Source organism: Rhinatrema bivittatum, chromosome 13 (genome assembly GCF_901001135.1).
Source record: "Rhinatrema bivittatum chromosome 13, aRhiBiv1.1, whole genome shotgun sequence".
Taxonomy (NCBI): domain Eukaryota; kingdom Metazoa; phylum Chordata; class Amphibia; order Gymnophiona; family Rhinatrematidae; genus Rhinatrema; species Rhinatrema bivittatum.
In genome coordinates this window covers 78,711,478-78,727,761 of record NC_042627.1, presented here as the reverse complement: position 1 = coordinate 78,727,761, position 16,284 = coordinate 78,711,478, and the positions used below count along the sequence as shown (strand labels likewise).

General features: G+C 49.9%; 1 protein-coding gene across 1 annotated transcript in view; it reads left to right on the top strand.

The window, feature by feature from the left end:
* The window catches only part of IGDCC3 (immunoglobulin superfamily DCC subclass member 3), a 150,649-nt gene that overhangs the window by 103,752 nt on the left and 30,613 nt on the right, over positions 1-16,284 (top strand). The window contains exons 5-7 of the mRNA XM_029575226.1: positions 2,789-2,926; positions 4,478-4,636; positions 12,656-12,821. Of these exons, the coding sequence (XP_029431086.1) occupies positions 2,789-2,926; positions 4,478-4,636; positions 12,656-12,821 (463 nt within the window). The remainder of the gene's footprint in view (positions 1-2,788; positions 2,927-4,477; positions 4,637-12,655; positions 12,822-16,284) is intronic.

Sequence of the window (16,284 nt, the reverse complement as noted above, 5' to 3'; positions counted from 1 at the left end):
AGGTGGCACTATGGGTTATATGGCAGTGTCAGTGAAACTTTCTCTCTGACTCCATCTGCTGGCAGGGAGGCAAAAGCCAGGAGCCTGGGCTGATCAGTGGTATTTCCAGGAACAAAAATAGCAGCGATGATGATATGATCCTGCCGCACCTGTGAATGGTATAAGGATTTAAAATGAAAGTCACTTCTACTTCACATGGCCATTTTCAGCCTTTTATTGATACAAAAAGACATTCTTCCAGAGGATTATGCTAAGTGAATGTTCAAGATGACCCCTGTCCCATCTTCAGAATCTGTAGAAACATCTTTGGATAATCCTTTCCCAATCCTGCAGAAAATCCAATGGGCCAATATTCAAAGGCTTTGGCTCCTCAGGTTTAGCTCCCTAAAGTTAGGGGAATCTTCAGCTGAATTTAGGTGGCTTTTGGCTGAAAATTTGCCCAACTTTAGGCATCCAAAACTGAGATCTACTGTTTTTTTCATACGTGTCAGTGCTTGATGCCTCGCTTCTCCTAGACCCACCCACTTTTAAAATCCTAAACTGAGGTGCTCAGCAAGATGGGAGAGGGGGAAATTTAATTTAGAAAGAGCGGGGCACTTGATTCCTTAACTTGGATACCTCCGGGTCAATATTCAGATGGTTTGTCCCGCTAAGTTTTGGGACATAGCTGAATAAACTGCGAGTTTTAAATTTCCCATCATTCCATCCATATTCGATTTATCCACCTAAGTGTTTAGCTGGATAAAAGTTGGTTGGCTAGGTCGTCGACGTTCTGGGGGCCTTCCAGAGCGGAGTTAAGTTAGTGGATAGCTAAGCCAGGATGTACCGGAGATCAGCCCTAAAGATAGCCAGATATAATCAGCAGAGCACCTAACTGGAAATGCTCTGCTGAAAATCCAGCTTGCCGTGAAGCTGAATATTGCCCTCCTAGATCTCTTGAATATTGATGTCCAGTTTCCTCCAGGACCATTACAGTTACTGAGAAGTTGATATTCAAAGCCTTTTCCAGTTCTGCGCACAAAAGCAGAGTTTTGAAATTTTACCCTGCTGACTGCATACAGTTTGTGTGCGTCAGTGAATGGTGTCGCTGGGCTGGGCTAAACCTATCTAGTGAGTGCACATACCCAGCGCTCTCTGGCTTCAGTTACGCGCACGAGTCTGATCAGCAAATGAGCCGTCCTAACTTTATCTGAGTATATTCACAGGGAGACTATGCATATGTCCTGCTGAATATCTGTGACATGTTGTGCATATAATTTTCCTTGGATAAGTTTGCCACTTCTAAAATGGCATCCCAGTGTAATCTGTGGAATAGGGCAGGATGCAGAGCACAGTGGAGAGGAGATAGAAACCCTGGATTGATGACGTGGAGTTAAGTTGGGTAACGCCTGCGTTTTGGAGCTCCAGAACCCCTTTGGTGGCACGGCTGAGCGATGTCTCTTACCTGAGCGGAGGCTGCTCCTAGGCCCCGGAACGGCAGCAGAGGCAGCGATGCAGTGCAGTTCCTGTCTGATGAGGTGTTGGTTCTCTGCTTTTCTAGCATGTAAGATTAGTCTTGTCTTCCCCCATCAAAGGAATCAAGCTTTTAGTAACAGAGGGAGATGTTGTATATCAGACCTGACTGGGGAGGTAAGGGATGAAGGAGAAAAGGTTAACGAGTTTTGAAGGCCCCAGTAACACCACCTATCTGCTTGTTTGATGTATTAGAGAAGAGTCAAGGCAGGAAAAATGAACAATAAATGGTGACAGCACAGAAGTTCTGTTTAATGATTTATAGCTTTGTGCTACAGTTTGGCTCCATAGGGGAAAATGCTTGTAGCTGCCTCCTGGCTTCCTGATTAGGGCTCTCTTGAAAATGGCCACTTTCCAGGGTTTGTCAGAAACATGACAGTAGTGTATGTCCCAGGCCCATAAGGGACGTGTGGAGCCGGCTCCTTGCTGCAAGCATAGAAACCATAATTGCTTAATGCAGGGAGATTTCAAGATGCACCACTGAGTCCCACCGCCCTGCCGGTGACCGGGAGCTGAGCTCATGGCATGCCACCAGATTGGCCTTTCAGCCTTAGGACACAGGTCCCTGTACCTCCTCTTCCAAGGGGCAGAGTTTCTAGAATCCGCAGCTAATGAGGATGAGGCAGTGTGGGAAGAGCCTTGAAACGCAGGCATCATCAGTCCAGGACTGGCATTCTGACTTACCCCACAGTACATTTCCATCCCTATTTGGAAGTCGTGTGTCCAGACTGGAGGGATGACCCAGGGCGAAGCTGGTAGTACTGAGAATAAAATGTCCCTTTAAAGACCGTCCCTGTCTGGTGTCGATGGCAAAGGGCCCCAGGCTGATTCTCAAGGCAGACAATGCATGACTCTTCTTCAGATTGTAACTCAGGAGGAATTCATCAGACGTCCAACAGCTCCTCAGTATGAATTATTCTGTAGCTAGAGATTGGTTTGTCATTCATCTTGGTCTTGGATTGGTAATCTATGTATTCTGCTCAGCTAATGTGGCAGATCTCTTGTTTCGGAACTAAATGACAGAGGAGTGCAACTGGAAACATGAAAACCCGAAATGTTGAAACCGGCCCTATCACATTAGGAGGGAGCTGAGATCCAAAGAGGCACATTCAGGTTTTATCTCAGCTCCTCTTTAGGATCTCAGCTCGGTTCCTCTGTTCTTATTCAGTCCACACTGACTTCCAAGTCGTAGGTTGGTGAGCTCTGAGCTAATGTCACAAAGAGTCCCACTGCGAGTACCAGACGGGTGTGATACTTCAAACTATCATTTTTGCAGGCTCCCATTCGAATGGCTATAAGGACCCCATGATATTGGTTGGCCCGGAGAACCTGACTCGCACTGTCCACCAGACGGCTGTCCTGGAATGCATGGCAACTGGCAACCCCAGGCCCATAGTGTCCTGGAGCCGGCTTGGTGAGTAGATCTGTGCCTCTGATCCAGGGCCTCTTTGCCTTGTGGATGTATGTGGTCAGCAGGGGGACCGAGGGGGGGGGGGGAGTGTTACAATTTGTAGCGGACGGTAGCATATCAACACAGTCAAAAAATGCGTGCGCTCCCCCAGCGGCATAGAGAGTAAGCGTGCGCTCCTTCCTCAGTAATGCTGGGCATGATGTGCAACCTTAAAAGTCTTCTGTCTCTCGGGCTCTCTCTCCATCTGCAGAAAAATCGTAATTAAAAATAAAGTAAAATAAAGACCCGGGTAATGTCCAGTTCTTCCTAATGACCACGATTTGGCTCCGTTCCCTCTGCCCAAGCAAAGTGTGGGAAGAAAACAATTCTCCTTGCATTCTGAATGCAGGGACTAATCAACATGAAAAGCCGTTTCCTTGTAGGGTTTTCTCATTCTCCGCTAATCGATGGAAACACAAGGCTCTTGGTTTTGCTTTGCTTTTCAGGGCGAGGGCCTTGTAAGGGGGTCTCCTTACACTGCCCCTTCGCACAAAAGGCCTGATGAAATACAAAATGTAAATAGAGTTAATGCCGAACCTTTCCCAGGAGCCCGATGTGTTCACGCCAACACAGGAATGTAACCACTCGCTTAATGGCGGGGGCGAAACATTAGGCCATTAAAGAGCTACAGTGTTCCCCTGGCACGCCCGATGAATGCCCGTGTCCACTGTGCCCTGCGCCGCTGGCAGCCAAAGAGAGGGGCTGGCGATTAGCTGAGGAAGTTCCTGCCCAGGGCGGCCATTCAGGACCCAAACCCGAGGGGGGGGCTAGAGTTTGGGGAGCCAGCTAATTGGCAACTTCTTGGACACAGAAGCCGCCAGCCCAGGGGCTGCCTGGCTGCCGGGAAGCGTTTAGGGAATAATGGAGTACATTTCACCACTTCAGAGGCTGAATGGCAGACCGTGGCCGCGCACCCTAAATAGGGTAAGAGGAGGCGCCGAGCGGGCGTTTGTAAGCGAGCATAAGAGCCCTGTGTGCTGGGCACAAAAGCAGCAAATTAACAACAATAACAGGCTGCTCCTTGCCTTTCTGCGAGGGGGCAGGGGGCGCGCCCGGGATGGCTTGTGACTGGTACCAGTGTGCGCCCGTTTGGGAGGGGGGACAGAGAAGGAGTGAGCGCTACTTTCTCATCGGGGGGGGGGGGGGGGAGGATTACCTCATAGTTTCTGTAAATAACCTGCAGCTGGACCGTAAATTGATTTCTGCGAGGGCTCGTTTAAAATGGGGTCATTAGGGGGCCCGGCAAGGTCAGTGACCCCACAGCCCAGGCCGCCGGGTTTCAGGACATTGCATTGTTGGCTCCCTGGGTCACTGCACAGAGTCGGTGGAGGTTGATATGCGGGATGTGTTCTCCCCGGAAATGCCCGTCGTTAAGCGATAGGGGAGTCCCCTGTCTAGCGATGTCAGCAAATGTCAAGTTCTCGTTAGTTTGGCGCTTTCTTACGGCGACCTACCCCAGATATGGTCAGTCCGCCTGCGCTCCAAGCTTGACCGAATGTTTTCTTCTGTGCTCAGATGGCCGCCCCATTGGCGTGGAGGGCATCCAAGTGCTTGGGACCGGAAACCTCATGATTTCGGACCTCACTGTGCAGCATTCGGGGATCTACGTGTGCGCTGCCAACAAGCCCGGCACCCGGGTGAGGAGGACAGCTCAGGGGAGACTCGTGGTACAAGGTACGTCCCGTCACCGGACCGCACAGCGCGCTAGGCAGCAGCTTGCTGTGTTAGCCTGTCCCCCTTTCCCTGTCTCTCAGCAGAGAAGGGTCTGTGGTGCGGCCTAGGAGTTTTTATTCGTGCACTAAAATGTATTGTAAAATCTATGGGGGCCGATGCCTTAACGTGCGTCCAGCTTAACGAGCAGTTGGACGCGCGTTTTGGACGCGGGTCCATAGCCCCCCAATGCAATAAAGGGATGAGCGTCCAAAACGTGCGTCCAAACAAAGGCGTAGCTAATAGCGCTCATCACGTGTACATGCCCGTGGCTATTACCGTGCAATGCTAAAAATTCCCTGTGCTCCCGAAATGCACTTTTTAACCCATAAAAGTTTATGCCTGCTCTGAAGCAGGCGTAAAATCTTCCTGCACGTCAAGGGCTCAACTTCAAAACAAAAAAAACCCCTGCTTTTCTGTGGTTCCCCACAGAAAAGCAGCACCATGCAAAAAAAAAAAAAAAAAAAAAGGGGCTGACTGGGTGCCGGGAAGCGTTTAGGGATTCGGGCTGCATAGTATACACGCTCCGAGCTGTCTGTGTCGTGTGCGCATATTGTACCAATAAAATACCATTTTCCTAAGCCATGCACAGCCGCGGCTCTTGGGCGCTCGATGCCATGGACACGCTAGGGACGCACAATGTATCCCTAGCGCGTCTTTTTTTGCTTATTGCGTCGGGCGCCCAGGAGAGGTGATTGTGCGTGCATTAAAAAAGCATGGATGCCCGTTTTTAGTGCGTCCGAATGAGCATCCGGAATTCAGTTACCTTAAACGATACAAATAATGTGAGCGGCCCAAGAGAATCTCTTGTTTAGCTCATGAATGCATCGCTAAGGACTGAGCGGACTTGCAGGATGGAAGAGCAGTGATGGGGAGCTGATGCTGAAATCCGAAGGATCACGAGCTGCCGCGATCCCAGGCCTCTTCTGGCGGATTCTGTTTAGGCTTGAAGCTGACGATTTAGTTAACGATACATTTCTGGGGCTCCTCGCAGCCTGGGATAGGGGATCCAGCCTTGCATGAGCAGAATCCTCCCGCATGTCGTTTCACAGAAAATTACCCGTGTGATTGCTGGGCTCCTGGTAACAGATGATCAATGTGACTGCTCACAGCCCTCAAACGTTGTCCTTCACATGGCTGGCACCAGCAGTGCGCTATGTGGGTGCCTAATCTGTGCCAATCTGTGCAGGGGCAGGGCACTTTGCAGGACCATGTTTGTGGGTAAATACTGATTTATCTGGGGGAAAGTGGCCAGGTTGGGAATTGGCATCCTCTGTGCAGCTAAAAGTCTGCCTGGGATTCCGTTAGCCTTCAGCCCAGGTATTTTGAGAATTATTTTGAGGAGGACTTGGGAGTTCGTGCCTGCTTGACGTTATCTTTTTTTGACTTATTTCTGTGTGTGACGTAACTACCTGAATTTGAATGCAGTCGGTCAGGGGTAAAGTTATCCAGGTATCTTTTTAGATCTGTTCTGGACGTTGACCAGATTGACCCAGGGTGGACTTCTCAGAGCAACGTTGAATATCCGTGCTGGAAACACCTCCTGGGTAATGATTTACACGGCTAAACTTAGCTGGTCAGCAGGGAGAAATATTTAAAACCCCAAGTTTGCCCAACTAAAGTCCCAGACTTCGTCAGACTAAAGCACCTCTTAAAGACCTGAGGGAACCATTCTCCGTTCCTCTGCTACTGGCCTTCAGGCAACCACCTAACGCAAAGCAGAAATGAGTAAGGAGCAAGTTTCTAACAGGAACTCAGGGAGTAGAGAATGCCACAGAGACCCCTGCAGTGCACAGGACCCCTAATCACCCACATGGGAAAGGCCTTCAGCACAAGGGGATCCTCCTCTAATCTTGTGCACCTTAGTCAGTGCAGGAAATGTGAGGATGCAGCCACACTGGTGAGGGAGAGGCCAAACGTTAAAGGCAAGGTCCATTCACCCAGACACTAGCGAGAAGACCAAGGAGGCACTTCCGTGAGGGTGAGGGGAGAAGCTTTCAAGCAGACTGCTGCATCAGTGACCTTACGAGAAGGATAATCAGAGGAAAATGTAAAAACAATCCCGGAATGCAAGGCTTTTAAAGTTAAAGTGATCAGCCCCTTTGGAAGTGATAAGAAAGGACTCAGCACAGATCTAGGTTTCTTATCACATTATGAGGCTAATACAGTAAAAGTCGCGGGAGAGCAGGCGCGCGCACAGGCCACTCTCCTGGGCGCGCGATTCAGGAGGGTGACCTATGCAAATTAGGGCCCGCGGTAAAAAGAGGCGCTAGGGACACTAGCGCGTCCCTAGCGCCTCTTTTAGGACAGGAGCAGCGGCTGTCAGCGAGTGTGACAGCCGACGCTCAATTTTGCTGGTGTCTGTTCTCAAACCTGCTGACAGCCACGGGTTCGGAAAACAGACGCCAACTAAATTGAGTGTCCGGTTTTCGAGCCGCGGGCCAATTTTACTTTTTTTTTTTTTTTTAATTATTTTTAACTTTTTTTTAACTTTCGGGACCTCCGACTTAAAATCGCCATGATATTAAGTCGGAGGGTGCACAGAAAAGCAGTTTTTAGTTCTTTTCTGTGCATTTTCCCCGGTGCCGGCAGAAATTAATGCCTACCTTTGGGCAGGCATTAATTTCTGAAAGTAAAATGTGCGGCTTGGCTGCACATTTTGCTTTCTGAATCTCACGGGAATAACTAATAGACCCATCAACATGCATTTGCATGCTGCGGGCGCTATTAGTTTCGGGGGGGGGGGGGGGGGGGTTGGACGCGCTAGCTTTACCCCTTACTGAATAAGGGGTAAAGCTAGCGTGTCCAAACGCGAGTTAACAGTGCACTCCGGAGCGCACTGTACTGTATCGGCCCGATTATGAGGCACAAGATTTTACTGCCAGGCTGTGTCACTCTCCACCCACTCCTGTCCCTTTCACACTCATTGGAAGGCCTCTCATGATTCAGTTGCATTTTCTGGAAATGTCCGGTTTTGCTCCGTCTGTTCTTACCTGTGGAAGGCAGCGTTAGCTCCAGAGAGCTCGTCAAGAAATGGATTCACTTGGTCCAGTAAGGAGGCGTCCCCTGATTTATCTTTTACTCCCAGCTCTTCCACATGAAATACCTGTAGCCCCTGGTGGCCTTTTAGTGGGGAAGGCTTTCTCTCACAGGTGGATGTCCCCATTTTAGCAGCCTTCACAATCTAATTAGTGACGTGTGAATCCTGTTAAGTGCAAGCGATAACGAGCCCTGGGGAGCCCAGAGGGATTGTCCTTAGAAGAAGGCTTCAGCCCTGAAAAAGGGTCTGAACAATTTGCTTTTGATGTGGGTCCCACCCCTCCTTCCTCATCCCCCCTCCCCCTCCCTTCTCAATGAATGCAAATCCCATGTATCACTGAGGCTTTGGATTCCTTTTTCTGCTCGTTAGCTTTCTTTGATGTCCTTTTGTCCCATCTATTCCCAGGAATGGCTCTGCCTGGGCATCCTCCAGTGCAGATGGAAGAGGCAGCCCTGGGTTTAATGACGGGGAGGTTGAAGGAGGGGGGTGGGGAGGTGAGGAAAGTGCGAACCAGGCGTGGGGATCTCTAATGGCCGCCTCCGTCAGGCACTTAGGACAGGGAAGGCTTTGGCTGGATCCCGGAGGTGGCAGCAGGTCCCTGCTGAGAGAGGGAGAAAGCGTCCGGGTCACTTGCCGATGTGGTAATGATATGAGCAGTGTGCCGCTGCTCCCACAGGCCCTCAGTGGCAAGGACAAGCTTTCCTCCACAGACTGTGATGATGTCGTTGGCAGGATGGACCAGACGGAGCCCATTCCATGACTAGACCTTTATGGCGCTTCTCTCATGCACCAGTGACTTCGCAATGTTTCTTTATTCCATTTGTCTGACCACGCCAGATATGGTGAATTTTATGGAGAAAACCAGGAGTGTCCTGTCGGAGGAATCCCATGGACCCTTCCGATCTTCTGGCTTGTTTTAGTTCCTTGAGTTCTGGTATAACCACGTGGTAGGATCACGTATTTTGATAGGGCAGGTTTTCTCACGTGCTGTGGGATTGATGGCTGTTTTGGGGTCTGTGCGGTGGCAGTGGTTATGGTAGGATGAGAGCTGGAGATTGCCTTATTTAGGGTTTGGAGTAGTGATTCTGAGTTTTTAAGCTTGGTTGGGTTGACCAAATTTGTGGAATTGGCATCTCTGATTTTCCTAGAGGATGGCTAACCATAGGATAGTCTGAGCAGGAGAACTGGGTGATCTGCATTTTGCCAATCCATAGCTCTTGGAGCACAGATTGTGGGACAAGTACTAGATCTAGTGTGTGACTTATGTCATGGGTTGCTTTGTTGACAACTTGGGTGAGGTCTGAGGTCTCTGCTGAGTTTAGAAAGTCATGCATATAGTCTAGCTTTGGATCATTTACTTGGATATTGAAGTCTGTCAGGATAAAGAGATAAAGACAAATCCCAGGAGCTTTCATCCAGACGTCCACCCAGATCCCTCTCTCCCAAGCTACCAAATGCCGGGCTTTATTGCCTAATTCTCCCCGTAGCATAGGTAGATCTTAGAAATTCAGTGGGCTTTATCACAATACCCCTCACACAGTGTTTGTCCTTATTCTGGCTTGCACTGGTCATAACATGTTTCAGCTGCAGACAGTTAAGTTCTCTCTCTCTCTCCGGGCAGACGTAGCCCATAGCTGCCCCAAACCTGACCCAGCTGGAAGATCCCCAGGGTTTGACATGTGAGGTCCGAATTCAGCCGCTGACCAGCCTCGCCACTGCATATACTTGGAGTGTCTTAAAGTTAGCCGGAGAAGTCACCCGGAAGACGTATTCCCAGTTGCCCACTAAGGGCAGTTTCTATGGATCCCACAACCTCATTAATTTATTTATTTATTTATTTATAGATTTTTCTATACCGGGGTACGTAAATAACATCACCTCGGTTTACATTCAAACAGTAATTCAGCATTGCGCTTTACAATATAACAAGGAAACTAAACGAAAAACAATACAGTATATAACTTTATATTAATAGAATATCAGCAATATATGAGAGATTGTGGCAGTTAGGAAGAGTAGTTGAGGATTCAGATCATTGATAGTAGGCTTTTTTAAATAGCCATATGGCAAATAACTCATAGGGCAAATGAGCCCTTGACGCCAGCCCGGGAGAGTTTTTGCATCGCGGGTATTAGCCAAAAGCCTCGTCTACACGGAATTTACATGTGGTGAGCGCTATTAGTTACACGGCGGTTTTTGGACGCGCATCCAATCGTGTGTTAATCCGTACGCTAGCCCCGGCACACGGTATTGCATCGGCCCCAGAGTAGGGAAAAAATCTTCAGTAAGGGAGGACCTAAAGAGAGGTCACAAGAAGCAGTGGTGGGATTTGAATCCTGGTTTCCCTGCTTCTCAGCCCTCAGCTCTAAGCACTAGGAGAGTCTTCCATTGTCTAAGGCCCCTTTTCCAGGTAAATCGGTTTTGAAAGTTCTCTATATGTCCAGCTGTGTGTTTTTTGTCAGATTTGTTCTGGGAGGGGTCCCTGGCATGGTCGTCATGATTGGAGTCGGGGGTGGGGGGGGGGGGGGGCTTCTGGGCCGACACTGCCACAGATGTGCCCCAGCGCTTCCAGCTCGTCCAGGGCCACCGCAGGGCCCTGCTGGCTCCTGAATCCCCTGCCAGAGTCTGCATGGGAAGCACTGAATTCTGCCCGGGATCCTGCCCTGGCACCTGTGACCTGGCTTGGCCACGGTTGGACGCAGGACGCCGGGCTTGATGGCCCCTTGGTCTGCCCCAGTATGGCAAGTTCTTATGTCCTTAGGAAGGAATTCTGTGTGGCCGCAGATTTCCCCCAGGAGAGAACAAGCAGCAACGCTTTAACAGAATTTGCGAGAGTTTTAATTTTGAACAGAGGGAGTTCTTCTTTTCGGGTGCACCCCAGGATTCAGGCCAGACCAAGCAGCTGGGAAGAGTTTATTTTATTTTTATGTGCATCACCTACCCACCTGCCAGCACAATCCTCTCTGATCTTAATTTAATTACGGTGATAACCAACGTGGGGGGAAATGGTTGACTGGAGCCCAGCTGAAGTTTCAGCATGGGGCTGTGAAGCGCCATGCGTCCCTCAGGTGGGGGCGACATCCCGGCCGTTCTTCCACCCCTTCACACATCGCTGGCCTTCAGATCTCAGGCTTCCTTTAATGAGGACGCTGGCTGCTGTTCTCACTGACAGAGCACCGGGCCCAGCTTTGATAGGCATCAAAAGGAAGAGAGGGAGGAGAAGGGACGAGAGGCTGGAGAGGTAGGCAGGAAAGGTGATTGGGAGAGAGGAAGAGGGATGAACGAGAGGCAGGGCAGGAGTTTCTTCACAGACTGTTTGGCACGTGGCATTAGTCCACTGCAAGGAAAATCGGTTTCTTTACTTTTGTTTGATTGATTTTCTAATCGAGACTTACAAGTAAGTCAAAATGATGAGACACTTTGGAACCAACAAAAAAGGACTCAGCAAAGACCTGGGTTTCCTCTCACATTATGAGCCACAAAATGATATTGCCTGCCACCTTCTGATCACCCATCAAACCCCGCCCCCTTCTCCTCACCGAATGCTTTCATGATTGATATTGCAGCCACTCCTCGTTGTGTTCCCTGTAAGCTCATCTTTTGCTCATTTGAATGCTGACTGAAGAAGACAGTATGAGCTCTGGAAAGCTCGTCAGTAAATAGGTATTTAGGGGTTTAAGTTGCTAACCTTTCTTTCTGTGCTGGGTAAAGAACCCAGACAAAGTGACGTAGCAAATAAGGGCAGAGGGAGACCAAACAAACAAAAAAAAAAAAGTGACAGAAAACCAGACGAAATGAAAATAAGAGAGGAGACGGAGGAAGCCTCAGAGGGAAGGAAAAGTTAAAAGCTAGGGAAAGTGATGCATGTTAAAAACAGTGATGCTGCTGTTATAAAAAAAAAAAAAAGCTCATCAAATTAAAAGCAAAATTAATCAAAATTAAAATTAAGGCTGAGTGATGAGCAAGAGGCTGAAGCACAGAGCATGCACAGGGCCATCGGTGCTCTCCGGGCGTGCAGATCAGTGGTGCTGGGGGAGGGGAGGGCGTCTGCTTAGCTGTGGATATACTGAGAGGGTCTGCTCCTCTGAAACTGGTTGGAAAGCAGCTCCCTGCATGCAGGGGCGAGGGTGAAGCGCCCATCCTCACCCCGCAGGACCTCCCAGCTCTGAGCCCCAGTGATTGCATGCAGGATTCATGGCGTCGGCCTGCGGTGCGCTGTAAGAGCCTCACGGCTTGTTCAGATGCTGCGGTGTTAGCCAGGGGGCAAGCCAGCTTTAACCATAGGGGATGACGGACGTGGGCTGGGATCCAGGAACGATGGCCCTTCCGGCACAGACTCTGGGCAAGTTACTTTTAGGGTCAGAATTCAAAAGCATGTGAGAATTAGACAGCTGGATCTGAGTCGGTTTTGGATCCCTGTGCTAGGCTTGTGGTTTTCCCAGTGAAGAATTGAAACATTTTCACTTATTTTTGGGTGAATCTTCACTAGGGGGTACCTGACTGGCGCTGTGCCATGGCCTTGTTACCCTGCATGCTTTGTATCCAGATATTGGCTTCTTATGCAGCTGAAAGTCCGCGAATTAACCTACCGGCCTTTAAATGTGGGGTACGGTAACTGCTGTGCGGACAATGTTGAAATATCATAAAAAGGTGGCAAACAGCAGAGCAGCTTCCCTGCTGCCGTTGAGTAGTAATATGTTGATGCTAACGTCAATACAGATAAAGCAGGGGCAGCCTGAAAGCCATCCTCGACAGAAGGTGGCTTAAAGAAGGAAGATATTTTTCTTCTGTGGCTTCTGTATAACTCAGTAAAAGAGGCCATGCATGTGACGTACTTCCCACATTTCTGGCGGGGTGAAGCTTACCCCCATTCTCAAATTGCTGCGGTGAGCTCTCCTGTTTGACCCTTGGTTTCCCTTCTGCTTGTCTTCCTCTCCCGGCAGCTCCCGCAGAATTCGTGCAGCACCCCCAGTCCATTTCCAGGCCCGTAGGGACCACCGCCATCTTCACCTGCCTGGCCCAGGGCGAGCCCCCTCCTCAGGTGACCTGGCTGAAAAACGGGCAGATCCTGGAGACCACCGACCACGTCAAGCTGAAGAACAACAACAGGTGAGAGCACAGACCCCCAGATCAATCACCTGCCTTCAAGAGGCAGCAGTCTCCACTGGGGAGATATTTACAGACAATCTGGTTTGCGGTGTGTGGTTTTGGTTTGAGAGTACAGACGACCCCCCCCAAGTCTGTCGTAATGTTTCCGAAAACGTAGCCGAGTGTGCACGCCTTCCTTTACCAGAGGCAGTGCCAAAATCTGCTATCACGCACCCAGTAAGCAATGCGCACACAGCGTCGCAGGTAATGCGCAATCCAGGGGTGTCCAGCTTTGGTGCTTAGGACTCGTTTGGGGTACATGGTGGGGTGAGGGGTCCAGGAAGAATGAATAAGAGGGAGAGATTTATCTGCGGCAGGATACTTCGTTGAAGAGTTAAGCGAGTGAGGAGTGCAGAGCCTTGGTGCCTCGAGCTTCTCTTGCTCCCTGCCTCGCTTGGGGCTTCCTCGGCTCTCGTGCGGGAGGGGTTCCCCTGAGGCCAGCCACATCCGTTCCTGTTCATTGCAAGTTTGTGTTCTATACAAAGAGCCAATTCTTTCCTCCTCCTTTCTGTAATATCCTTCAGTACCCACATCTCTGCCCCGTGTGTCCGTGCGGGGCACGAGTGAGCTTAGGGATGGGATCCCAACCATTGCCCAGATAATTCTACGGCCTAACGGGTCTTAGACAATAGGGAAAGCAGACATTAGAAACAGGCACTCAACTTTAAATTGTAAATAATCAGACAGAGAAGCTGCCCGGGTACATAAGAACATAGCATGTGCGTTCCGCGTGCCCGCCTCCTCGACACAGAGAAGCTGCCCGGGTACATAAGAACATAGCGCATGCGCCTTCTTTACACAGAGAAGCTGCCCGGGTACATATTTTAAAGTGGGCATGTGTGCGCCATACACGTGCGTATCAGTGCATGAGTGAAGATGCGCTGGAATTTTAAGTCATGCGTAAATCTACGAGCTGTGTGTAAAAGTCTGCTCCTAATTTTAAGAGATTACTCGAGCACAGCGAGCACCCGTGTATGTTCCATAGGACCTTGCCGGCTTTTACGTGGGTGTGTGAGCGGATTTTAAAACCTGCTCGTGCGAGGCACGTTCTGAATTCTTCCAATTACTCCACCAGTTTGTCCAGTTAATGTCGAGGTCTTCAGACCCCTCTGGTTCTTCATCCTCTATGCCCCCCATTTGATTCAGACCCCTCACCCTGTCCTATGAACCCTAAAACTTCAGATCTACAGATTTGCTCATCAGGATCATCAATAAGTTTACGTAAATAAGAAAGCTACGCACGCTGCGGTTTCTGGAGTTACACGTTGTAAGTATTGGCCTCGTCCCTATTCTGACTCCTTACGTTTCACGCATACACAGGAACGCACGCATAAAATTTGTGACTTTTTAAAATCCACGTTGCTTGCGCACTGCCCACATATGCGAGTTTGTGGACATTTTAGCACGAACAACGCTTTTAAAATCGACCTCGTAGGATTTGCCAGGCTGGGCCAGGCCAAGGTCCATCGAGCCCGGCATCCTGTCTCCGACAGCGGCCAGTGCGGCTCGCAGGTGTCCGGCAGAACCCAATGACTGGATCTGATTCCTGTTACTTCCGGGGATAGCAGTGGCAACAGATTCTGCAGCTTGACTGTGCGCCGCGTGAGAGCGTGCTTTCTCCGCTTTATGTTAAAACTGGTACCTGCTACGTTTTGGAGGGACTGCCAGATCTGGGGCTGTTTTGCGAGGGTAAATAATCCATCTCTATTTACTTATTCCACCCAGCCCCCTCAGGATTTTTATCATATTCCTTCTTAATCTCTTTTTCCCAGCTGAAGAGCCCTGGCCTGCGCAGCCTCTCATCACAGGAGAGACGCTCCCTGCCCTTGATCGTCTGCGCCGCCCTCCTCTGTCGTCACTGGGGGAGCGCGACCAGCTGCGGCTGCCCCCTGGCTCAGTGCACAGGCAGAATGACGTCTTCCGTCCTCCTCGGATCATCCCTGACATTTGATTTGCTTTTTTTGACCTCCGCGGCAGGGTGAGCTGAGCGTGCACACGAGGACTCCAAGCTCCTTTTCCTGGGTGGTGACTCCCAATGGAGAACCCCAGCATCGTGTACCTGTGGTTGGGATGAGTTTTCCCTACCCTGCATCCCTTTGCACTTTTCCACGTTACATTTCATTTGCCGTTTGCCAGTCTCCTAGTCTCACAAGATCCTCCTGCAGTTCCTTGCAAGCTGCTGCTGTTTTAACAACTCGGAATAATTTTGTGTCATCTAGAAAGGTGATCACCTCACTTGTTGCTTCCTTTTCTAATCGTTTACGAATATATTCGACACCACAGGTCCCAGGACTGATCCCTAGGGCACTCCACTACTTTCTCCATTGGGAAATCTGACTGTTTGGTCCTACCCTGTTACCTCTCTTTTTCTCTTTCAAAATTAATTGCAAAGTCCGCACGTCAAAAGAGTGTGCACGTTCAGTAGCTCGACGGCTTGACGACGCGTGCCCCCGTGATCGCCTTGGCTTGGGCTTAGCTGCTTTAAGTTCCTGAGATGTGCTCGGACTCATTGTTCAGGGTTCTCTGCTTTCGGGTTTGTTTTATTCGATCTGAAACGGCTTTGCCACGTTTTTTTCTGATGCTGTGGTAGAAAAGACCACTGTAACTTTCCTGCTTTTCATGTGCCTGAATATAGGAAGCTTCCTGGGCTCCTCCACCCTTGGGAAGCTGCAGCTTTGTTGTGGTTTTTCTTCTTCCTAAGCGTTTTTTTTGGTTTTTTTTTTTATTTTCCTTTAGACTGGCTGCCATAGATCTGCAGCTGCTAAGCTTGAAAGAAGACCCAAGGTCTGTTGAGTCCAGCTGCCTTCTCCTAGCCTCCCAGCTCTCTCCGTGGGGAATTCAGGGCAAAGGTGAAAAGACCCTGTACATCTGTAGCCAATTCCCTCCCAGCCTCATTGTGGTGGCTTCTCTCAGAATAGCTGGATTAGCACGTTAGCTGCACGGGGGCTGCGGATCTCAACAGGCAGACTCAGGGAGGGCTGGAAATAGTAACTGGATAATAAATATTAATTGTAACATCAGCGGCAGCTCCGTACGCTGGGAGTGGTGACGCTGCAGAGGTAGCAAAGCCCGAGCTCCACCCCCCATCCCTGGGATGTAGTCCCAGCCATTGGTCATCGGTGACGCCTTCTGGCCATGTTCAGGATAGACGAGGAGCAGGCTGTACGGGGACAGGGTGCAAAGGCAAACCCAGATACAGTACAGTCTTTTGTGGTACACCAGCTTGGGAAGGTTCCAGTGCCTCTTATCTCTTAAAGAGATGTCATTCAGTGCTCAGAGCATTCTTTGCATTCTGAGCCAACTCCAGATTCGGATTCTCCTGTTATCCTGTTTATAGGCAGCAGATGGGAAAGTCATTGAACCTTACACAAAGTGGCTCTCTCTCTCTCTCTCTCCTCTTCCCGAGCTCCGAGAGAAGCACGAG